Here is a 26715-nt window from a genome sequence, read left to right on the forward strand (position 1 = left end):
TAAATGTCTGAAGGTTTACTGGTAACTCTTATTTGTCTTCCATAGTGGTATCCTATCTTTCTCTTCTAAGCTTCATTTTCTGTCTTCTAGATGATGTCAGCAATGGTGATTCTTGGAGGAAGGTATAACTGGAGGGCATGCACTAGGAACACCAAAAAACGGGAACTTGGCCAATTCAAAGCTGGAAAGTAGTACTGAGAAGAATGTATATTATGACATCTATCTTTCCCATAAAGTCAGGAGAACTGAGGCCATATCTTTAGGAGACAGGTTTTGGTGAAGTCAAGAAAGTAAAAAAAGGATGGAAGATTTTTTGGGAAACATAATGATTGGCAGCTTTCCATAGAGACCTAGGAAGCACAAATTTCACATAGCAAAAAAGGGTAAGAAAGAAAGAACTACAACTGACTCGCATTTTCTTTTTTAAAAAAATTTAAACTGTCTCAATTTGCTATAATTTTCTTAGCCAATCCCTTCTTTTCCGAAAATACAGCTCAACTTCAACCTAGTCCCTTCGATAATCACAATTCTGAATTAACAATGTTTCAGGATTTGTTACTTCTTCTCAATTATTCCTTTTTTTTTTTTTTTTTTAGATGGAGTCTCACTCTGTCACCCGGGCTGGAGTGCGGTGGCGTGATCTCGGCTCACTGCAACCTCTGCCTCCTGGGTTCAGGCGATTCTCCTGCCTCAGCCTCCTGAGCATCTGGGATCACAGGCATGCGCCACCACACCCAGCTAATTTTTGTATTTTTAGTAGAGACGGGGTTTCTCCATGTTGGCCAGGCTGGTCTTGAGCTCCTGACCTCAAGTGATCTGCCCACCTCGGCCTCTCAAAGTGCTAAGATTACAGATGTGAGGCACCGCGCCCAGCGATCTCAATTATTCCTACATGAAGGTTGACAGAAAGGAAGAAGGATAGACCAGTCACGGACAAAAAGTGTTAGGGCAACAAATGGTAGGCATAAAAAGAAAGAACAGGTGTGGTGGTTCACACCTTTAATCCCAGCACTTTGGGAAGTCGAGGTGGGAGGATTGCTTGCGGCAAGGAGTTCAAGACCAGCCTGGGCAACATAGCAACACTTTATCTCTATAAAATATAAAAAATACATACATATTTTAAAAAAGAAGACAAAAATAATAGATAGGTGTGTGTTTGTGCATATGCTACATATGTAAGTCACCAGATGGGCTGGGATCAACTGTACAAAAAGGAAAACAAGGTTTATCCCAGCAAATTTGTCAAAGCCGGCAGGTCCCACAAGTACCTACTATGGAGGATATTTTTGTTCTGATCATCTCAAGCTGGAGTCAACTTTGAAAGAAAACTGATGGTAGGTAATGTAAACATCAAACTCTGGTTGTTCGTATGGTTTATTTTAAGGAGACAACAAGGTTCTTTGACCTTGGGCAGCAACAACAGAGACATTCAAAGATTGATGCACTCTGATATCTGTTGCAACTATGTGTAACTCATCAACATTTGTTATAGGTATCAGCAAAATGGCCGTTTTGGTACTTAAAAAAATTACAGAATAACAGTATCTTCATGCTGAAAACAATCATTAAGATTACCTAATCACCCCCCTTCTCTCAAGGATTGGAGAAATTGAAGCTAAACAGGGGATTACACAACATGAACAAAATGGAAAGAGCATAAATGAAATCTTGGATTTAAAAGCAGAGAATTAAAGAAAATCAAACCAAAGAGAATAAAAAGTTTTTAAAAAGAAAAATGTCTTTTAGCTCCATTTTTTTCCCACAAAAAATCACAAACTATATCCTCTCCCTCTTGCAGAAGAGGATTCACATCATGTCAATTAGGTCTTTTCTGAGATACACACTCATTCCTTCAGGCAGACACACTACCATACTGTTCTTTTCTTTTACATTCAACTTTAAATCCCATAATCTAACTGAAGTCTTTTCACAATTAATTATTGCTCAAGTTCAGCAAGTTAAGCATGTTTATTAATTCCCATCGCACTAGAAAAAAAGTTAGAGGCAGCATAATCTACATTTAAAGTGACCTTTCATTTAGAAGTTAGAAAATTAGAGGTAGATACTTTGGAATTCTTATTGTCTCTAAGACCATCCCCCTAACCCTGCCAAAAGGCACGGATACTAGCAATCTAGAAAAAAATATGCATGGAGAGGCTTAGGACCTGCATCATCAGGCACTGCCAGTGGTTCTCAGCCGTACTCATTGGTTGCATGTCAGAACCAAGGAGATGTGAAATATATATTTTAGAGATAACCTAAAATCTGTTCTAAAGAACTCCAATGACATTCAACATACCTACTCAAGCAAGAGGGAAAGAAATAATATTGTACACAACCCTAGATTTATCCAGTATGTCTCCCATGTGTATTGAGAGTCAGCTTGTATATCTGGGAAGATGAGAGGGGACAATCTGATATCACTCATTTACTAGAGGAGAAAACTTAAAGTCTAAAAGATTCAATGGCTTATATAGGTCCTTCTGAAAATGAACAATTTCCATTTAGAGACTGTTCTTCTGCAAAGGTATCTGATCCATTGACACTAGGAAGGAGAGCTGACGCCACCCAGATTATTTCTTCTGGTGTTAATTAATATAATGACTTTCCAGTTAGTAAGTTTTTGCTGCTTTAGAACTTGATCAAACAATTATACTGACAAAATTGTTTCAAACCTATAAAGCTGCTGACACATATACCATGCAAATTCCACTAATGGGAGACCCCTGGATGTCCAGCTTGAAATACCTGGCTATCTACCACCATGAAAAAATTCTGAGTTATGTATAAATAAGTTGATTTATTCATTCACATTACATTCTCTACCCCACTTCCTCTCTCCCTTCACCTACCTCCTTCATTCCTCCAACCCAATGGTATAGAGCAGGAGTTGGCAAACATTTTCTGTAAAGGGTCAGACGGTAAATAGTTTGGCCTTTGTGGCTCTGCCTTTGTAGCACAAAAGTAGCCACAGACAATCCATAAATGAATGGGTGTGGCTATATTCCAATAAAACTTCATTTACAAAAACAGATCCAGCTTGCAGAGCTATAGTTTGCCAACCCTGGTTTGAAGCAGCAATTTTCAAACTTTAGCCTGAATCACAATCACATACAGGCTTGTTAAAATACAGACCTCCGGGCCTCATCCTTAAGTTTCTGATTCAATAGCCCTGTCATGGGGCCTGAGATTTTAATAAGCTCCCAAGCAATGCTGATGCTGCTGGTCCAGGGACCACACTTTGAGAACCACTAGTACAGAACAATGGTCTATACTCCTTTCAGCGGAAGGTTAAAATGTAACCAACAATCAAGAATGTAGAAACTACATGCTGCAAACTTGACTGCTAATTTAATAGAATATTTCATATGAAGACTTACTGTTAAGTGCCATAATATTATCTGTTCCTGGATGATGGAAATTTATCCCCATGCGTCCTAAAAAATAAAATAATTTTAAGCAAAAAGAATGTTTAATGTAATCATTTCAAACACATCTTAAAATATAAACATTACAAAAATCTAAAACAGATTAATCTATAACAATGCTATCAAAGGCCAAAGCAGTTACAACAGTTTTAAAAATTAAGTCATAAAACATACACATGAAAAGTCTTAAAGCCAAAGTTTCAACAACAAATAAATAAAAAAAAACAAAAAAAGAAGCTTCTGTTATAATAGTCTGAAATTTAACACATCTCCTGCATTCCAATTTAAACATGCCAACTCCTTGGATTAAACATTTTATTTAAACAACCATTTATACTGCCCTTCCATTCAAGCAGCAAAAAAAAAAAAAAAAAAGATTCAAACAAGTATATAAATTTGAAGCTTAGAGAGAATAAAAAGAGAGGTTTCATAGTGGCTCAAAAATGCAATATAATAATCAGAATGGCAACCAGAAGGAAGATGGTAAAATTCATAAAAGAGACAGAATGGGGGAAAATGATTGGCCTAAAAATCTAGGGTTCTGGTGGCTCTCCCTAACACTAACTAGTGATATGACCTTGAATATAATGCTAATCTCCACATGTTCATCCTTAAGTCTATAACAGGAGTTGCAAACGTCTGCTGACACGGCTGGCTTCCTGTTTTTGTATGCCTCTGAGTTAAGCATCATTTTTACATTTAGAAAGGCTTGTAAACACAACCAAACCAAAAATAAAACAAAGAACAATATGTGACAGAGACCATGTGGCCCGTAAAGCCTAAAATATTTACTCTTTAGCACTTCACAAAGTTTGCCAACCCCTGGTCTATAAGATGTTAAGTCAGAAACAGATGCTTCAACTAATGGCCCCTAGGGGCAAGAATGGAAGATGCAGACATTTTTGTTATGTTTTCTTCATTAATTATTTGGGACAAGGAGGTAGATGTACCAAAAGGAAAATTTGAGAGAGTCTTATATGAAAAAAAAAAAATGTACTTAGAAAGCTTTCTTGACCAAATTCCTTCAACAAAATAGTTATTGAAACAATGCTTTTGTGTAAAGCTAATATCTATAAACTTGGCTCTGCAAGGTTTTAATGTTCAATTATGTCAAGGGTTATCATGAAATTCTCAAAAAATGTTAATCTTATTTCACTACCATTGTTTAAATAAATGTCAACAGTATTTTGGGGAGAAAGTATACAGAAAAAGCTGGAGATAAGGTTAAAATGATTGATTTTTACAACATACACAGTTTTATATTACATAATTGCAAAAGAGTCAGTCGTCATTTGATGGTAAACTCCGTTACAGGGGACTGGAGGCAAATAGCATTATTAAGTTCTTTTTGCCCAAAAGGAAAGCATCACAGTAGACAAAGCAGGGCATTTGCGTTAAATAAAAAGGGAGAATCATGAATTCCTAAGCAAATGAAGTTTTTGCCTAGACAGGACCATCCTGATTTCTTATTGCCTCCCAGGCTACGATAATCTGTAAAAGGTCATTTCATATTAAGAGGTAGGGAAGGCCAGGCACAGTGGTTCATGCCTATAATCCCAGTACTTTGGGAAGCCGAGGAGGGCAGATCATCTGAGGTCATGAGTTAGAGACCAGCCTGGCCAACATGGTGAAACCCCATCTCTACTAAAAATACAAAAATTAGCTGGGTGTGGTGGTGGATGCCCATAATCCCAGCTACTTGGGAGGCTGAGGCAGGAGAATCACTTGAACTCGGAATGTGGAGGTTGCAGTGAGCCGAGATTGCGCCACTGTACTCCAGCCAGGGCGACAGAGCAAGACTCCATCTCAAAAAAAAAAAAAGAGGCAGGGAAAAACAAAACCCTCGCAAGTGAAGCATCACTTATATTGGTGTGTATGCATGTATTGAATGAGAAAATCTTAAATACATCCATAAATAAGAAAATCCACTAGAATTTGATGGATTCTGATAAACTGTTCTAACTTTATCATGAAGCATTATAGAGCTTTCAATGAAAATTTTTAGTTTTTATCGTTTCAAACCTTATTAGGAAAAAAATGTTTCATCTCTCTCCGGTTTTGCAGAGACAATTTTGCTAGCATTTGTAATATAGTAAAATTATTTTCTTAGATTAGATCATGTTTTCTATTAAAAAGCCATATGAGTAAAATCTAAAAGAACCATCTATTTTTTATAGATTTCATAAACGTTTTCATATTTACTAGAAGCTAATTATTAGGAATTTCAAAAACTACCCCATTGTTAAAAGATACATGTACTGTATCTATATATAATTGTTCTACGTGCCTTACGTTTTTTCAGTTCCTAAGTCATTTTAGAGTCCCTGAAAATTATAGTCGGCAACAAGTGTTATCTCCTACCACCACCTTGATCAGAACCTATAATAGGAAAAACTGTCACCAGAACAAGGCTTTGACTCAGTAGGGAGAAAGTATATTCTCATTTCAACTAGCTATCTCAATGTTCTCACCATCATTTTTGGATTCATTATCAAAAAATATTAATATCTATGAAAACTATATGTGATTTACTCTAAACCAGCTTTCATCCTTTTCTGGGGTATTCAAATATAACAATGATTAGCCAGTCACTGGAAAGTCTACCTAAAAGCCCATCAAGACTTCAAAATCACTGCCCATCAGAACTTAAGGAAATCGCATATATGAAGGATCTTTTCAAACTTTAACCAAGGAATATTTAGAGGAGGGTGTGCTATCTAAAAAGTTAGCAATATTCCCTAAATATTTCTAGAATAATAATAAAGGGTTATCAAGGAAATCATGCAAACCCAAATTTAGCTGATCCTTATTTGACTTCTTTTCTTTCCTGTGTCTACCATTTACGGTAAAGAATTATGTAGTTTACAACCACTATATCAAATAAAGTTTTTACATGTTCCTATAACTACTTAGTTTCCCAAATGTAAAGGGGTACCCTTTTTGTCCTCCAGAAGTTAAACATACCTACATGGATCCTTTTTGACCCTTTCCATAAGCTCCTAGAACTTTTCAGCTTGGAAAGATGAAACTGAAAGGAAGCTTGGTAGTTTTCAAATTATTATTCTCTATCGTACGCTGATTACTTCCAACCTAAACTTTCTTATGATGCAGTAAAACAAGAGCCTTAGGCAGTGTTTTGCAGATTGAAGGTATCACTAATTGGTGAAAAGCAGAACACTTTTTACCTTTCTTGGTATTCTCTCTAATTCTTTGACCTCTTTGACTTCAGCAGGTCTCTGGATGAAAGTGAGCAACAAAAGATTTTATAAGAAACTCCAGGCTAGGCACCGTGGCTCACGCCTGTAATCCCAACACTTTGGGAGGCCGAGGCAGTCGGATCAAGAGGTCAAGAGATAAAGACCATCCTGGCCAACATGGTGAAACCCATCTCTACTAAAAATACAAAAAAATTAGCTGGGTGTGGTGGCATGCACCTGTAGTCCCCGCTACTCGGGAGGCTAAGGCAGGAGAATCGCTTAAACCTGGGAGGTGGAGGTTGCAGTGAGCCGAGATCGTGTCACAGCACCCCAGCCTGGAGATAGAGCAAGACTCTGTCTCAAAAAGAAAAGAAAAGAAAAGAAAAGACACTCTGGGTCGAGAAGGCCATATCCATCAGAATCAATTATCTAAATATAATCTAATTTTTCCCCCAACTAATAATGTAATTTTTTAAAGTAAAATCATTCACAGCATCTTTAAGCTGGTTTCTTTACCTCTTCCAAAAGTAATTTTTAGATTATAAAATGCAATATATTTTCATTGGAGAAAAATCACATAATGCAAAAAAATGGAGAAAACAAGCTCACCAAGGATAAGCACTGTTAACATTTTGATTTACAGTCTTCCACGTTAGGGAGTGTATATGTGTAAAGGTTTCTTTTCTAAAATTGAAATTATTTCATAATTTTTTAACTTAATACATTGTATATCTTAAGTTTTACAGTTATTAAGGAATTTTGGAGGAAAATAAAATATGTAACAGCAAAAGAAAAACTGATTCCAAATTCAGAAGAGGCCATTTCTTTTTTCTTCCTTTTGTCCAACAAATACTGCTGTTTAATCAGCTGTGAAAATAGAATCAAGTGCGTGACATCTGATGATTTTTGTATAATGTAGTCTGGTGTTGCCAGCGTGACATTTCGTCACCTGTCCATGGTCTGCTATTTTTAAATTGTTCTTGTCAGCTAGCTATCTTTTAAGTATAGTGTAAAATATAAGATTTCAAAAACTGGAAGGCATACTTGGTTTTACTAAGTTAAATGATGCTGTGGAAATCTGAGACTGTGTCCCACTTTCCCCACTGCACAGGATCTGATAAATAGGGGTGAGAGGGGATGAAGGGAGAGGTTGGAGAATAGGGTTACATATGGTTATTCGTTCTGTTAAAATCACAGTCCCATAAGCTCAATTCACATTCATATTTAAAACACTAGTTATAAAAAAAACTATGTCTATCATGATTCAAAGTTTCAGAATCCAACTAAACTCATGCTTTTATGAGTTCAAAATAAAAACTGAAATTTGCATTAATTCATAATTGATTACGAAAGTCATCTCTTTACTTCTACAATATGTTATGAGATAGGGAACAACTGCTGTACCTTCCTCTAATCACTCCCTTTGCTCGAAAAAGGCAAGTACTTCAGAAAGCTTCATGTAACAGAATGTTAGTGCCACGTTTCAGAAAGACTTACCAGGTAAAATGCATATTCTACTGGGTTTTATTTCCCACTAACTTTCTCTATAAAGTTAGAGAGACATTGCTTTAGAAAAGTATCTTAAAAATGTAATACTGTGATATGTAAAAATATAGTAAACTGTTGTTTAATCTGTTTTAAGGAAATGATAAAACTTTGATACTATAATATTCTAAATATGTTCCAAATAACCAATAATCAAAACCTGTGAGCTTAGACCTGAGGTCAAATCCTAGTTTATTCACATACTAATAGCGGGTAATTTTTGGCAAGTTGTTAAACATTTTGTGCCTCTGTTTCCTCATTTAATAAAGACTGTACTCGAGAACAATTAAATCACAATTCCCAGCCTGGTGTGCACTGGTTCACACCTGTAATCCAGGCACTTTGGGAGGCAGAGGTGGGCGGATCGCTTGAGCTCAGGAGTTAGAGACCAGCCTGAGCAACATGGCGAAACCCTGTCTCCACCAAAAAAAAAAAATACAAAAAAAAAAAAAAAAAATTAGGTGGGTATGGTGGCATGCACCTACAGTTCCAGCTACTCACGAGGCTGAGGTGGGAGAAGAGCTTGAGCCCGGGAGGTGAAGACTGCAGTGAGCTGAGATCGCACCACTGCATTCCAGCCTGGGTTACACAGTGAGACCCTGTCTCAAAATAATAATAATCATCATCATCTTTATCTTTTAAAACTCAGGTGATTTTTTTTTTTTTTTTAGATGGAGTCTCGCTCTGTCACCCAGGCTGGAGTGCAGTGGCACAATCTTGGCTCAAAGCAAGCTCCACCTCGTGGGTTCAAGCGATTCTCCTGCCTCAGCCTCCTGAGTAGCTGGGACTACAGGCGCCTGCCACCACACCTGGCTAATTTTCGTATTTTTAGTACAGGCAGGGTTTCACCATGTAGGCCAGGCTGGTCTTGAAGTCCTGACCTCAAGCGATCTGCCCGCCTCAGCCTCCCAAAGTGCTGGGATTATAGGCGTGAGCCACCATGCCTGGCCGCTAAAAACTCAGGTAATTTAAATGCTATGCTTAAAGGATGATTACACAAATTAATGGGAGGGTACTTATACAAATCACTCAGTTTCTACTTACTGTCTCTGCCCCCAAGAATGTACAAAACAAGAACCATCACTTCTTGCTGACTTAGAACCTGCCCCCTAACAGTTTGTGTAATCTGCTAACTTTCAAACAAGATAAACAGATATGGGCTATCAAGGGAAATAACACAAAAATAGAACTGAGCAATAATTCAAGCCACAGAAGTAAATAAAGAGACAGTATATTTTTCTGGAACAAACAAGCAAATAAAATGTAATGAAGGCATATTTTTCTAAAATAAGAAGACCTCAAAATTCCGTAAGAGGGGACAAATTTTGTGAAAGGCTCTACAATACTAAATTTAAATTGTGATGAATAAAGAAAAATGCCTCTATAACACCAAAGGGGTGGCATTATCTCTTCCATTTTAACACCAAAGGGGTGGCATTGTCTGCTTTAAAGCACTATTACTGAAAGATAAGCTATTTTTCTCTAGACACTCTCAGCATACTTTTGATAAGCAAAGCTTTCAATAACAGTTCTCAACTGACACCTGTTCTTTTCACTTTTCAAATCTCAGTTCCATGAATGGTGAGGGAAGAGAAAATTCAAATACATAAAAATGTTTTACTAGGCACGAACCCCAGATAGTCAGCCAGGACTATTTTTCTGCTGTAAGAGGGAAATTGCATGGGATGAAGAAAAAGTAACTCCTCCCTGTTTTTGCCAAGATGCCTGCTATACTGGGCTTCCCCAGTTAGGGTATACGATCTTACTTCTCTGCTCAATGTGCTATAGTTGGTATTTCCTTACTATCCTTCTAGAGTTGGGAGAATATGATTAATCAAACCTGACCTGATGACCATGAGTTTTCAGAGTGGTTCCATAGGAGCTTAGTGAACCTGCATCATAGGTAGAAAGTCAAGGAACAGCTATAAAGAAGATAATAGGGATGAATCTTTTTCGTTATCTCTTACCCCACCTCTCTCAACACGATTAATCCCCTTAATCCTCATAGTTATGAAGAGAGTTGCATTTTCCTTCAATCCACTAGAAATGAGAACAGAGAACAATTGCTCCCTCCTACTACATCTGCCAACCCAAGGATTTCTGTACTTAGAAAAAGAAATAAGAAACAGGGCCAGGGCCAGTGGCTCATGCCTATAATCTTAGCACTTTGGGAGGCTGAGGTGGAAGGATTGCTTGAGCTCAGGAGTTAAAGACCAGCCTGGGCAACATGGTGAAACCTTGTCTCTACAGCAAATAGAAAAAATCAGCCAGGCATGGTGCCTGTGCCTCTAGTACCAGCTACTTAGGGAGCTGAGGCAGGAAGACTGCTTGAGCCTGGGAGGTCAAGGCTGCAGTGAGCCAAGATTGTGCCACTGCACTCCAGCCTGGGTGAAAGAGCAAGAACCTGTCTCAAAAAAAATAAATAAATAAAATAAGAAACAGCTGTCATTAGAGTATTACCCTCTTCAAAAGCCTCCTTTCTCATCTCTGAGGCATTCTCTCAAACGAAAGGAAAAGTATATGTAAGACATAGTAAAAAAAAAAAAAAAAAAAAACCCAGGAGATTATTACCTTATTCCGTTACAGCCAAGCACGTAGTTTGGGATCTTTAAAAAGCAAAAAATAAATAAATAAATAAATAAATTAGTCCGGCTGGGCGCAGTGGCTCATGCCTGTAATCCCAGCACTTTGGGAGGCTAAGCCTGGCAGATGACGAGGTCAGGAGTTCGAGACCAGCCTGGACAACATGGTGAAACCCGTCTCTATTTAAAAATACAAAAATTAGCCGGGTGTGATGGTACATGCCTGTAATCCTAGCTACTCAGGAGGCTGAGGCAGGAGAATTGCTTGAACCAGGGAGGCGGAGGTTGCAATGAGCTGAGATCCCGCCACTGCACTCCAGCCTGGGCGACAGAGCCAGACTCCGTCTCAGAAAAAAAAAAATAATAATAATAAATTAGTCAAATTTTTGTTTAAATATGCATTCTGTGATCTGATTAATGCTATAGAAGATATTTTTCAGTGTGCTGTGAAGAAAGTTCAATTCAGCTTTTCTTCTATATAATTTTTATCATGGGGGATGAAATAGAGAAACTTTTAAAATTTCCTACAAATATTTTCAAGGCTGGTAAACTGAATACATGACCAAAAAACTATTAAAGCTTATTTACTTTACTAAAACAGAAGTCTCATTATCTCCTAAACTTCCTATTCTGTTATCTCCCATGCTAATCCTTTTTTCCCCTGAATCAAGAGGATAGTTGAATAAAGAGATTTTTTACTGAATACATTTCTAAGATAAAATATTATTGTGAACATATTTTTACCATGTTCTTCAAGTACATCTTAAAGTACTAGATATCCTATTTTATTATATATTTTTTACATCATTCAGATTTACAATTGGAAAACCAAAATAACCAAAAAATTATTTTCCTTTCTCCTTTAAGTGGCTTTGAAAATGGTAAGACGTTTATCCTTCAATAATCACTACTTATGAAAAATATAAAATTTTGACAACTTGCACCTGAAAAATTTCAACATTTAGCTGCAGTCTAGTTGGAAAGAAGTCAGTACTGTAAGGATACCATACTACTTCCAGCAAAAAATTGTGGATAACATTTGAGCAGTTTCTAGTGCCAGGGACTTTATTTGATCTTCGCACTCACTCTATGAAGTAGGGAATTTATTTTAACAATAAGAACACTGAGGCTTTGAAGAGGTTAATTTATCCAGATTAATAGGCAGCCAGAGGCAGAGACAGAATTCACACCCAGGTTTCACTGACTGCAAAGTCAGAAAGACTGAGTTGAAATTTCATCTCCTATATGGAGAATATAAAATATCTGGAAGGATGTTAATAAAAATAATAAACTTTGTTACCTCTAGGTAGAGAGTCTCCAGTGATTTTTTTTTTTTTTTTTTTTTTTTGAGACAGAGTCTCTCGCTCTGTCGCCAGGCTGCAGTACAGTGGCGCAATCTCGGTCACTGCAACCTCCAACTCCCTGGTTCAAGCAATCACCATGCCCTGCCTCCAGTGATTTTTTTTTCTTTTTTACTTTCCTTTTCATCCTTTTACATACTATTTGGATTTCTTATAATGAGTAAAAATGTATTTTTTTCTGAAAAACAAAGGAAATTAAGCTCTAGGAAAAAAAAACACCAAAACAAACAAACATACAAAAACCAGTTACTCTGGGGCCAGGCAGGGTGGCACAGGCCTGTAATCCCAGCACTTTAGGAGGCCAAGGCGGGCAATCACCTGAGGTCAGAAGTTCGAGACCAGCCTGGCCAACATGGTGACACCCCGTCTCTACTAAAAATACAAAAATTAGCTGGTAGTGGTGGCAGGTGCCTGTAATCCCAGCTGCTCAGGAGGCTGAGGCAGGAGAATCACTTGAATCTGGGAGGCAGAGGTTGCAGTGAGCCAACATCACGCCATTGCACTCCAGCCTGGGCGACAAGAGCAAGACTTTGTCTCAAAAAAACCAACAAAAATCCAGTTACCCTGTACTTGAGTTTTGAGACCCTCAAAATAGTGTTCCCCATGTTCAAGTGGGAGTAAAGGATATTGAAAGTAGGAGGAGGCTGGGTGCAGTGGCTCACACCTGTAATCTCAGCACTTTGGGAGGCCGAGGCAGGTGGATCACCTAAGGTCAGGAGTTTGAGACCAGCCTGACCAACATGGAGAAATTCTGTCTCTACTAAAAATACAAAATTAGCTGGGTGTAGTGGCACATGCCTGTAAACCCAGCTACTCAGGAAGCTGAGGCAGGAGAATCGCTTGAACCCATGAGGCAGACGTTGTGGTAAGCCGAGATCACGCCATTGCACTCCAGCCTGGGCAACAAGAGCGAAACTCCATCTCAAAAAAAAAGGAGGAGGAAAAACCAGATAGTAGAGGGAAGTGCTTCCGAACAGACTCATACAGAAGCCACATGGCAGGTCCTCTAGCCTACCATCCTTCTCTTAAAGTTCAATCCACCTAAATGTTTATCTCTTTTTGACCCAAAGACTCTCACTATTAATTTACCTTAAGGAAAAGCTATGTGCAAGAACTCATCCATGGCAGCATTACCTAATAATGGAGGAAAAACTGGAAACAACCTAAGAGTCTAAAGTCAAGGCCTAGCAATAAATTACAAAGATCTGATAGAAGCATGGATAATGCTTATCATATGAGAATTAGACGAATAATACATCATCACAATCTTTATTTTTTAGTTACCTTTTTGTTCTTATAATTTTCTCCACTTTTTAAAGTCAAAAACTTTTTAAAATATTTTCCTTAAAATGCAAGTATCAGCCAGGTGCGGTGGCACTCCCAGCACTTTGGGAGGCTGAGGTGGGCAGATCACTAGAGGTCAGGAGTCTGAGAACAGCCTGGCCAACATGATGAAATCCCGTCTCTATTAAAAATACAAAAACCAGCAGGGCGAGGTGGCGGGCACCTGTAATCCCAGCTACTTGGAAGGCTAAGGCAGAATAATCATTTGAACCTAGGAGGAGGAAGTTTCAGTGAGCCAAGATTGTGCCACTGCACTCCACTGTCCCAAAAAAATAAAAAATAAAAATAAAAATAAATAAACTCGCTTTCCCCAAAAACCCCTTCTTTTCTTTATAACCTATTGACTACTTTCTTTTCACTGGAAAATGAGGAAAGCAGAAGAAAATCATGAGTGTGACAAGAAAATGATGAAAGAGATTTCTGGTGTGGCTTGAGGAAATGAGCATCAGGTGTTCACAGTCATTCACACTATAATATGGGCCTAGAGAGAACCGCAGGGGATTGAATTTCTCACAATTTTGAAAGACATAATGGTTCATACAAGATGGGCATCCCCATGGCTACCTCTTCACAGTTTTCGGAAATTTAGATCTTAACCCAAGTATAATGGATATTTCCATAGGTAATTTGCATTACAGTATTTTTAAATATCTTAAGGTATCTAAAAAGTCCTATAACCCATAAAAAGAACTATCTGTAATTATGAATTAAACACCAACATCTATCCTGAATTTACACAGGCTGTAAAAACAGGAAGTCCTAATATTGCTAACTTTGAGACTTTCTGCCTTATATTTAACCCAAAACATTTATATACTTTAAGATATTTTTCTTGTGATTTGGCCTCAGAGACTGCAAAGGGTCACTAGCTGCCCCTAAGCCTGTGTGGTGATACTTCCTATACTAGGAAGGGGATTATGCTGTAATAAAATAGAAGTCCTTTATATGCAGTTTTCTGAAGCAATTTTTGAAGACTGCTTTACTAACTCTCACAGCTCCTTGCAGTATATATACATGGACTTAAATGAATTATCCCGGTTCAGCTGAGGATTCCAAATGCACAAAGCCCAGAAAACCTGGCTGCTGGTCTCATGCTATTAACTCCTAATGTGACTAACCTCAGCTACCCAATTCATGCTCCTGCCAGACATGACTGATAACAATCCACCTTGATTATTATAGGTAGCTGAACCCAGGTTAAAAAAAATCAACTTTAAATACATTCCACAATGCTTTACAGAAGCAAAACAAAAACAAGCAAACAAAAAACAAACCAGAAAAATCAAAATTATTAAAAAGCTGATTTTTGCTTAAAACACCAAGCAAGAAATGGACATATGAATATTCCTAACCTGCAAAATGATTCCTCCACATTATATCAGCGAAACTCATTGCTGGGCCACTGGGAGGGTAGTGTTTACCTTTCAGAGGCTCATGATCAGTCCTTATCATATCCATTAAGGAGTTCTCCAACGAGTGCAAGTTAAAAGTATCATAGGGCCTACTCCGGTCCTAAAAATAAAAACAAAAACAAGACAATACATAAAATTACTTCATAAAATTAACACCATATCATTTGCTTCCTGCTGTGGATTGATGACATGAATGAAAGTTACAGAGAGCCCCAACAGCATACAGTCCTTCTTTTTATTTGTTTATTTATTTATTTGCTTTGTAGAGATGGGGTCTCGCTATGTTTCCCAGGCTGGTCTCGAATGTCTAGGCTCAAGCAATCCTCTTGCCTTGGCCTACCAAAGTGCTGGGATTACAGACGTGAGCTACTGTGCTGATCCTGCTCTTTTCATTAAGAATAATGACTTGTCACACCTGTAATTCCAGCACTTTGAGAGGCCAAGGTGGGCAGATCACTTGAGGTCAGGAGTTCGAGACCAGCCTGGCCAACAGGGTGGAACCTCGCCTCTACTAAAAATACAAAAATTAGCCAGGTATGGTGGTGTGCACCTGTAATCCCAGCTACTTGGGAGGCTGAGGCAGGAGAATCACTTGAACCTGGAAGGCAGAGGTTGCAGTGAGCTGAGGTCACACCACTGCATTCCAGCCTGGATGACAGAGCAAGACTCCATCTCAAAAAAAAAGAACAATGACTTGGTAACATTAAGTTTAATACAAGTCTCCATAATTAATTAAATTGCATCATTTTCCCTAATACTCTATAATGCAATGTAATTGCAGAGTGACTTTCTCGCAAAGGAACTAAAATAGTAAATTTAAAAGGACGAGTCAAGTTAATTGGTTTTGCTCTCTACCCTCCACCCAATAACCTTATTGTCAAACGAACAGAGATGTTCCCCCCACCCCACCCCAGAGAAAGACCACAATTTTTTTTTTTGAGACAAGGTCTTGCTTTGTTGCCGAGGTTGAAGTACAGTGGTGCAATCATGGCTCACTTCAGTCCCGACCTCCTGAGCTCAAGCAATCCTCCCACCTCAGCCTCCCTAGTAGCTAGGACACTTGCCACCATGCCCAGCTAATTAAAAAAAAATTTTTTTTAAGAGATGGGGTCTCACTATGTTGCCCAGGCTGGTCTGGAATTCCTGAGTGCAAACGATAAAGACCACAGTTAAGAACTCAAACGAATCATTTTCCTGAAAAACCAAAGGGTGACTATAATTTCAATGAAAATGTATTGGATATCTTTAACATTTCTTTTTTTTTTTTCTTTTTTTAAGACAGAGTCTGGCTCTGTTGCCCAGGCTGGAGTGCAGTGGCGCAATCTTGGCTCACTGCAAGCTCCGCCTCCTGGGTTCACGCCATTCTCCTGCCTCAGCCTTCCGAGTAGCTAGGACTACAGGCACCCGCCACCATCCCCAGCTAATTTTTTGTATTTTTAGTAGAGATGGGGTTTCACCGTGTTAGACAGGATGATCTTGATCTCCTGACCTCGTGATCCACCGGCCTCGGCCTCCCAAAGTACAGGGATTACAGGCGTGAGACACCGCGCCCGGCCTACCTTTAACATTTCTGACCAGTAAGTTACATATATTGGATACACTTTTTAAAAATAAAAATGTGGCCAGGCGCAGTGGCTCACACCTGTAATCCCAGTACTTTGGGAGGCCGAGGTAGGCAGATCATGAGGTCAGGAGACTGAGATCCCTAGCCAACATGGTGAAACCCTGTCTCTACCGAAAATACAAAAATTAGCTGGGCATGCTGGTGCGTGCCTGTAATCCCAGCTACTCAGGAAGCTGAGGCAACGAATTGCTTGGACCCGGGAGGCAGAGGTTGCCGAGAGCCGAGATCACGCCACTGCACTCCAGCCTGGCGACATAGCAAGACTCCATCTCAAAATTTAAAAATAAAAATGTGTTCTAAGTTGTATTCATGAAGATAATGGCAAAAAGGAAAAAAAATTTTTAATGTGTCCAAAGTACGAAAATTACCTTTTGAAAAGCACTGACACGAAGAAACCTTAACCCAAAGGAGTATTTTCAAGATGTTAGATTCAAAAACATTTTGAAACTAGAACTCTAACACAAACTAAGTAAAGAAAAAAGTATTATTTCACCACATTTCACTCAAGCCTTCAGGAAACTATCACCTACAAACTCTTCTTAGTACTCTGAGCCTCAAGGGAAACACAGCTCATGTTCTAAGTTAATACTAAAGAGCCAGGCACGGTGGCTCACGCCTGTAATCCCAGCACTTTGGGAGGCTGAGGCGGGCAGATCACGAGGTCAGGAGATCGAGACCATCCTGGCTAACATGGTGAAACCCCCGTCTCTACTAAAAAATATACAAAAAATTAGCCAGGCATGGTGGTGGGCACCTGTAGTCCCAACTACTAGGGAGGCTAAGGCAGGAGAATGGCGTGAACCTGGGAGGTGGAGCTTGCAGTGAGCCGAGATCGCACCACTGCACTCCAGCCTGGGCGACAGAGCGAGACTGTCTCAAAACACACACACACACACACACACACACACACACACACACACACACACACACATACAAAAAAAAAACTAAGTTAATACTAAAGAACAGATCAAGTTTGCTTTGGTTAAGAAAAGCAAGATAAGCATACAACTCAACAACCAAACCAAGTCAAACTACAGTGATGAGAGATTATTTTCAGGGTCTTGAGCAGTCTTTTCCAGCCTTGCACTTGATCATTTATCCTCTTCTATGGACAACACTCACCCATTACCTATCTCTCCCCTTGGATAGGAAAGAGACATGGAATATTTTCTTTGGTTGTCTACTTTGGTCTCTATATAATCTAAGAAGGTTTTTTCTTTTAAAGTCTTCCTGCAGATCATTTGTTTTGTTTTGGGTTCAAGTTATTAGTGGAAACTCTAAGGAGTAAAGCTGAATTTCCAGAAATGCAGGCTTATCTGTACCCATAAGAGGTGTCTATCATATACTTTGTCCAAAGAAAAAGCCAGAGGTAAAGAAGTATGCTGATGAGGAGGCAAAATGATAACCTATTTCTGGCACTAACAATCCCAAAATGAATTATCTAGGAGCCCTCTATCACATCCACACTTCTAACTAGAACTCTGAAGACATGAGAGTGTTTCAGAATAGACTGACATGGTAAGGGAACTATAAGAAAAGGCTATGTGAAGGCATTCAAGAATCTTTCCAGACAGGACAGTTTATTTTTTCATTTAATTATTGATAATCCCTCAAGGTAGATAACAATATACCCATTTTACACATGAAGAAGGCAAGGTTCAGAGAAGATTCAAGAGCCCTCAATGCCAAAACCTAAGGAGTATAAAAATCTGGCCAAAGAAATTATTTAAATCCATGGTTACTTCTATAGAAAAACAGCACTGTAACTAACTGCACATTACAATGTTTTAATGTAACAGTGAGTTCCTATCACAAATGGATATCTGACATTAGATGACTACCTGTCAGGAAAATAAAACAGGATTTTGGGAGGAGGGATTCATGTAACTAAATTGAAATGGTTCCCAAACCTATCAGACTGTCAAAAATCACATGTAGAGCCGATTAAAACATAGATTCCTGGGTTCCAGCTCAAACCTACTTAATCATAATTTAAAACAAAATAAATTCTAATACTGGCTAGAGCCACTAAATTGGATGATTCAAGTTAAGGCTTTACACCCATGATTCTGTTCAGTAAAATTAGACAGTAAAGTGAGGGCAGGGACTAGTGTGAGCAGCAGGCAATAAACAAGCCTGGCTACCTTGCAGAGGGTCAGTTTTGCAGTCTTCTGATTTACTGAGTATTAGAGAAACAGTTGGTGGCCTAGTTTTTAAAAGCACAGATTTTAAAATCAAAATCCAATTTTCAAATTTTTGCTCTCCCACTTACTGGCATGTCACTTTGAACATGCTTCTAAGCCTTGGTTATCTTCATCTATAAAATGGGATAATTTTCCAGGTGCAGTGGCTCACGCCTGTAATCCCAACACTTCAGGAGGTCAAGGCGGGTGGATCACGAGGTCAGGAGATCGAGACCATCCTGGCTAACATAGTGAAACCCCGTCTCTACTAAAAATACAAAAAATCAGCCAGGCATGGTGGCACGCACCTGTAGTCCCAACTACTCGGGAGGCTGAGGCAGGAGAATCGCTTGAACTGGGGAGGTGGAGGTTGCAGTGAGCCGAGCTCATGGCACTGCACTCAGCCTGGGCGACAGAGCGAGACTCCGTCTCAAAAAAAAAAAAATTAGCCAGGCATGGTGGCAGATGCCTGTAATCCCAGCTACTTCAGAGGCTGAGGCAGGAGAATCACTTGAACCTGGGAGGTGGAGGTTGCAGTGAGCCTAGATCACACCACTGCACTACAGCCTGGGCAACACAGTGAGACCCCATCTCAAAAAAAAAAGGGTGGGGGATAATTCTCTCTTCATGGTTTCTTCAGTATAAATACAGAACATATAGGCATCTGTACCATGGTGGCTACCATAATATTAGGGAGAACACAAAAAGATTTCTGTGATGCTATCTCAAGAGTACTGAAAAATAAATTTTTAAACCTAGCAGTTCACAGATACTAACCTAAAAGGGTTCACTTAATGCTCAAGAGATGAAAACATATGACATGTGAAAGGCATGATAGAATTTGTACAGGCTTAATTAAACAAACTTCAGGCCTCTGAGAGTTCTCATTAAAATTAATTCCATCCATGCCTCATCAACTTATATTTGATGCATACCATTCATCCTTTTTGTTTTAGAAGTAGTAAACGTTGCTGAAATAAGTGATTAACCAGGAAGTCTGCAAAAACAGAACAAAAAGGATAGAAAAAAACAGAAAAATCTACAGTGGAATTCATCAACAGAAATTATGTATACAGAAAACCAGGCCACAATTTATCATTCAATGACAAAAGTTGCAAGTGGCAACTAACCTGTTAGACCTTTTTTTATAAGTTTTGTTTCCCAATACAGAGAAACAGGAAAGCATCATTATTTGTTTTTATAAGCAAACACACCAAGAAGTATTAGAACATCTATAAATAATGCAGCCCATTATTGACTCTTTTTCTTTGAAGATAACCAGTGAAGATGTTGTCAGTTAGCTGTACACAGAACAGCTCACCTCCACTGCATTAGTCTTCTCTTTCTTCCCTCAGCTGGATTTAATAGTAATAAATTTTTCAAGTATTTAACATGTGCCTGTCACTGTTCTACGTATGCTATATGCATTATCTCACAGCCCTATTAAGTAGGTAGCTTTTGTCCCATTTTATAAATTAAACAAGTCGCTGGGCGCAGTGGCTCACTCCTGTAATCCCAGCACTTTGGGAGGCCGAGGTGGGCAGATTGCAATGTCGGGAGTTCGAGACCAGCCTGGCCAACATAGTGAAACACCATCTCTACTAAAACTACAAAAATTAGCCGGTGTGGTGGCACATGCCTGTAGCCCCAGCTACTTGGGAGGCTGAAGCAGGAGAATCGCTTGAACCCAGGAGGCGGAGGCTGCAGTGAGCCGAGATCACGCCATTGCACTCCACCCTGGGTGACACAGTGAGACTCCATCTCAAATAAAATAAAAATAAAATAAAAATTAAGTCTTGGAGAGAATAAATAACTGGCTCAAGGTTATGGGGATGGTGAGTGGCAGAGCCAGGGCTCAAACCCAGTCAAATCCAGACCGTGCTCTTAAGGATTCTCATTGTACTGCTTCCTTGACTTCCTCCTATTCTCTCTAGCCTTACATCCTTTTTACAAACACTCCCTTTAACTTAATCTGTCACAATCCAGAGACAGGTTTCTTTGACCCCACCCTGCAACACAAGCAACTTGACCCTCACTTGCCCTTGGTCAATGACCTTTGCTCAACTGACAACTAATTAACCTCAAGAAGTAGTTTGATCTACCTCTATACAATCCCAGGTCTGCCTCTAACAGCCCTATCCCATTCACCTGCCCTTTTCTTGGAAGAGGAATCCAGAACCCCTTGCTACCCTTTCTAGCTTATACCTAGACATTTCCTCTGCTAGACATACAAAGTGGAAGGCTGAAAGGGCCAACAGCATCTGGGGATAAAAGTAGCTCTGGAACCAAATGATAAAATTAACCATGTGCTAGGCACTGGACTAAATGGTTTAAAGTTCTATCTCCCTCCTCACCACAACGCTGCAGAGTAGGTATTATCTCCATTTCACTGAGGAAAACTGAGGCTCACAAAGGTTTATGTAACTGCTCAGTCACAGAGCTGATCAGAAATAAGGACATAAAACTAGTTCTGTGACTCTCAAGTCCATACCAGTAATGTTCTAACGCTTCTACACTAACTAGCTGCAGTGTGATCCATGAACAATGGAGGCTTAGTTGGGAAGAAAGGGACACAGACAGGACCAAAAATCAAAAGGATGGTAGATGTCTGAAAGAGCTAGGAAAAGATAAATGTGGTCATTGAAAACAGAAAAACTTTTTAGAGGAATTCCTAAGGAAGAGTTTTCTATTTATCACATGACTGCAACATATACATGGATAAAACATTCCGAAGTTAAATGCATCTAACACATAAGAAACGACTAACTGGCAGGGCGCAGTGGCTCACGCCTGTAATCCCAGCACTTTGGGAGGCTGAGGCAGGCGGATCACCTGAGGTCGGGAGTTCGAGACCAGCCTGACCAACATGGAGAAACCCCGTCTCTACAAAAAATCCAAAATTAGTCAGGCATGGTGGCGCATGCCTGTAATCCCAGCTACTCAGGAGGCTGAGGCAGGAGAATCTCTTGAACCCAGGAGGTGGAGGTTGCGGTGAGCCGAGATCATGCCATTGCACTCCAGCCTGGGCAACAAAAGTGAAACTCTGTCTCAAAAAAAAAAAAAAAAAAAAAGGCCGGGCGAGGTGGCTCATGCCTATAATCCCAGCACTTTGGCAGGCTGGATCAAGTAGATCAAGAGGTCAGGAGTTCGAGACCATCCTGGCTAACACGGTGAAACCCCGTCTATACTAAAAAATTAGCTGGGTGTGGTGGCACGCGCCTGTAGTCCCAACTACTCGGGAGGCTGAAGCAGGAGAATCGCTTGAACCTGGGAGGCGGCGGTTGCAGTGAACCGAGATCACGCCACCGTACTCCAGCCTGGGTGACAGAGACTCCATCTCAAAAAAAAAAAAAAAAAAAGGACAAACTCACAAAACTAGCTGCTTCTAAATTTCCATCCTACTGCTCTTATTTTCTACTCAGTATATGTTATTGGGAAATATGTCAGGTCCCTTCTGCACTATAAACAGTTTAAGAGCAATGAATATGCCTTATCTGTTTTTAAATAGATATTCATTACATAATATACGAACCTATTTTTCTCCAAACACACACACACAGAGAGAGAGAGAGAGAGACAGAGAGAATTATTTTAAAATGCCAACATCTCCAATCCTGCCTCCACTCACTCTCTTCATTCAATGGTATATTTTACCCATCCCAAATGAGACTATTATATTTGTAGCCCTCTGGAAAACCTAATTCTATATTCTCCTTCAGTCACTCAATGGCAAGCAAATGCTCCTTATATCTAACCTAAAGTCCTAATGAAGTTGAAACTTTTCTCCCTTTTCTGTCCTTGGGGGAAAATTATCAGCATCTACTGTGAATTTTAATATTCTTTAAAATTGTTGTTAAACAGTCTTCCATGCAATAAATTCTCAAGAACCCTCAAAATAACCCAGTATAAGATTAGGGCATACAGGCCGGGCACGGTGGCTCACGCTTGTAATCCCAGCACTTTGGGAGGCCGAGGTGGGCGGATCACCTGAGGTCGGGAGTTCGAGACCAGCCTGACCAACATGGAGAAACCCTGTCTCTACTAAGAAATACAAAATTAGCCGGGCGTGGTGGCGCATGCCTGTAATCCCAGCTACTTGGGAGGCTGAGGCAGGAGAATTGCTTAAACCCGGGAGGCAGAGGTTGAGGTGAGCCGAGATCACACCACTGCACTCCAGCCTGGGCGACAAGAGTGAAACTCCGTCTCAAAAAAAAAAAAAAAAAAAAGATTAGGGCATACAGAGAAATTATAGATTCCTCATCTTTTTCTTCCTGAGGATGACTAATTCCACTTACTTAAAGCTTTTTATCAGATTGTGTTTTTACTTGCTGTGTAACAGGAAACCAAGCTAAGGTTCTGGAGAAGTTAAAAAAAAAACCAAGGATAGTATCACCTGCTCTGAAGGATGCTCAAAAATTAGATAAACATGACTCAACTTGAAGCACATTTTTGCCCAGTCTTTTCATGTTCTCCCTATTCCTAATGTTTCTTCACAGCTCTTCTGGTTTTAGCCAGGCAGGTCAGATAAGAGGCTTAGTATATCATACACAGAGAAACATGGCTCTCGGAATTACCTGACATGACCCTACATTTTGAGGCTGGATTCAGCAGGGTAAATGCTACAGTGGTCAACTGTATAAAAAGTACAAATGCCACCTGCTGCCATTGCTGACTGTGGTAAACAGTTCATAGTTAAGTACATATGCAATTTAAAAAGGAGTGATTTTTCCAGTCAATGGTGTCTGACTAAAAGAAAATATTGAAAGTAAAAAGGAGTGATTATACAGCTTAGCAGTGTGCTAGGGAAAAGGCAGAAATGAGGCCAACCCAGGAAGGATACAGAAAGGGAAAGCAATGACTATGACGGTCAGAAGAGAAGGCATCAAAAAAGTACAAAAATTAGGCCGGGCACGGTGGCTCATACCTGTAATCCTAGCACTTTGGGAGGCCGAGGCAGGCGGATCACCTGAGATCAGCAGTTCGAGACCAGCCTGGCCAACATGGTGAAACCCCGTCTCTACTAAAAATATAAAAATTAGCCGGGCATAGTGGCATGTGCCTGTAAGCCCAGCTACCTGGGAGGCTGAGGCAGGAGAATCACTGGAACCCGGGAGGCAGACGCTACAGTGAGTCAAGGTGGTGCCACCGCACTCCTGTCTGGGCAACAGAACAAGACACTGTCTCAAAAACAAACAAACAAACAAACAAAAACCAACAAAAATTAAAGTTGCCCCTTTCCCTGGTTAGTGTGCATATGTGACTTTTGAAAGTGATTAGTTGATGTCACCCCAAATCATTGGGTTGTTAGCCAGCAGAATATTATCTCAAGAAGTTTACTGGGCATTGATTTATTAGGTATAACAATAAAGGGGGAGCTTAACCTTTGCTATCAAAACCTATCTTAGAACTTTATGCAAAAGTACATGTAGCTCCTAATATTATTTTCTTCTTCCAGGTATCAACTCTCCTTCCCCATCCCAGACTGATTCTAGGTAATTAGAACTAAGTATATTGTAATTACTTCTTTACATGCCTGTCACTCTCAATAAACTGTAAGTCTCATGGGAGCAGAAATGTGTCTTATTTCTCTGCATTCCCATTATCGAGCAGAGGGCCTGGCATACAACAGACATTCAGTAAATGCTTACCTCACATTTAAATTGTTCTTTTGATGAATTCATCTTGCAAGACTTTTACTTTAAACTAAGAAAGAACTACTCATTTACTAGAATGGATAAAAAAACCAAACACACACCCTGACAACTCCAAATGCTGACTAGGATGCAGAACAACCAGAATTCTCATAAATTCCTAGTAGGAATGCAAAATGGCACAGCCACTTTGGAAAAACAGTTTGGCTGTTTCTTATAAAGTTAAACATATACTTAAGCACACAACCTAGCAGTCCCACTCCCAAGTATTTACCCAAGATAAATAAAAACATATGTCCACACAAAAACCTATGGATCCATATACACGGATGTTTTTAACAACTTTATAAAACAATGTTATTTATAATTTCCCCAAACTGGAAACTACCCAAATGCCTATCAACTGGTAAATGGATAAACAAATTTTGGCACATGCATATAATGCAATAACATTCAGCAGTAAAAATAAATGAAGTACTGTAAATAAATATATCTAGTATGCACCCACAAAAATTACAAATTATAAAATTAAAAATATAAAAATTTTAAAAATTAAATGAAGTATTGATACATGCTACAACATGGATGAACCTTAAAACACTAAGTGAAAGAAGACAATCACAAAAAATTACATATGATATTTCATTTATATGTAAGGTCCAGAACAGACATATTATCTATAGAAATAGGAAGTAGATTGGTCATTGCCTTAGGCTGGGAAATCAGGGCAAAATGCAGATTGACTGCTAGTGAGTTTGATTTTTTTTCTTTTTGGGGTGATAAAAATGTTCTAGAATTAGATCATAATGACTGACACACAATTTAGTCATTATACTAAAAACCGCTACATTGTATATTTTAAGAGTGAACTTCACGATATGTGAATTACATCTCAATAAATCTATTATTTTTATTTTTTCTTATCTTGTTTAAATTTTTTATTTTTAAGCTTTTTTTTTTGAGATAGAGTCTAGCTCTGTCGCCCAGGCTAGAGTGCAGTGGCGCCATCTTGGCTCACTGCAACCTCTGCCTCCCAGGTTCAAGCAATTCTCCTGCCTCAGCCTCCCCAGTAGCTGGGATTACAGGCATGTGCCACAACGCCCGGCTAATTTTTTGTATTTTTAGTAGAGACAGGGTTTCACCGTGTTAGCCAGAATGGTCTCGATCTCTGGACCTCATGATCTACCCACTTCGGCCTCCCAAAGGGCTGACATTACAGGCGTGAGCCACCGCGCCCAGCCTTTAAGCTGTTATTTTTAAAAGGCATTTCTAAGACTTTAACAGAACTATGACACTTTCGGTAAATCATCTAACTTTAGGTACAAGACATAAGAGATGATATATATATATGTATATATATGTATGTATATATGTATATATACGTATATATGTATATATGTATATGTATATATACGTATATATGTATATATGTATATATATGTATATATATGTGTGTATATATACATGTGTGTATATATATATATATATATTTTTTTTTAGAGGTGTAGCTGGGATTACAGGAGCCTGCCACCATGCCTGGCTAATTTTTGTATTTTTAGTACAGACGAGGTTTCACCATGTTGGCCAGGCTGGTCTTGAACTCCTGAACTCAGGTGATTCACCCAAAGTGCTTGGCCTCCCAAAGTGCTGGGATTGCAGACATGAGCCACCACGTCCTCAATTTTTTGAGCTGAAGGAAGGCAAAGTCTTGACTTCAGCTGCTCCACTGACTGCGGCTTGACTTCAGCTGCTCCATTCAGGAGCCAATGAAGGAACCCAGGAATTAAACCTAAACCAGACAGTAGTAAAACTCCCAAGGTAACCCTACTGCCAGTCAAATAACTAATGCCATCTATCATCACAACATGCACCTTTTACATTTCTAAAGATATCTTTAATATTTCTCCAGGAACCTATAAGCAATTATTAACCATATTACCCACAAACAGCATCTTCGCCTGTCTCCCACTGCTTCTGATGAGTTGTTTTTTTAATCCCATGGATTCCTGTCTTACAGTGATATACTGTGTTCTTCAGAGGCCCAGCTGACCCCATTTATGACCAGGGCACATTTTAAGAATGACATGCTACAGCATCTCCCTAGAAGCATCACTGGGCCGTAAAAGACACCTATAAGCTGTTCATTTCAATTGCTGTTTGACTTGGGTGGTTGGGTAAGGAGATATACAGCAGAATTCGCAGATTCACCAGAATCTGACAGGGGCCGCGACGTGAACGCTTCTGCTGTGGCCCCCTGTTATCCCCTTGATCCTTGAATTTAGGAACTATGCAGCAGCTTTTATGCAAATCATCCTATAGCAATAAAAGCAATAAAACAACAGCTGTGTCAATTTGGGCTAGCAGCTTTCTAGGGCTCCACCTCCTTTC

At 39.4% G+C, this 26715-nt stretch overlaps 1 protein-coding gene across 14 annotated transcripts in view; it reads right to left on the reverse strand.

Moving 5' to 3' along the window:
• Positions 1-26715, reverse strand: part of CPEB3 (cytoplasmic polyadenylation element binding protein 3) — a 244676-nt gene that overhangs the window by 129984 nt on the left and 87977 nt on the right. For 9 of the 14 annotated variants that reach the window (XM_034931096.3, XM_008950688.3, XM_034931098.2 and 6 more), the window contains exons 3-4: positions 14810-14969; positions 3381-3437 (exon numbers count right to left, since the gene is read on the reverse strand). In XM_034931096.3, coding sequence (XP_034786987.1) covers positions 3381-3437; positions 14810-14969 — 217 coding nt within the window. The remainder of the gene's footprint in view (positions 1-3380; positions 3438-14809; positions 14970-26715) is intronic. The other 5 variants (XM_034931100.2, XM_034931099.2, XM_055093137.1 and 2 more) reach the window with 1 other exon arrangement.

This window comes from Pan paniscus, chromosome 8, assembly GCF_029289425.2.
Source record: "Pan paniscus chromosome 8, NHGRI_mPanPan1-v2.0_pri, whole genome shotgun sequence".
Lineage (NCBI taxonomy): Eukaryota > Metazoa > Chordata > Mammalia > Primates > Hominidae > Pan > Pan paniscus.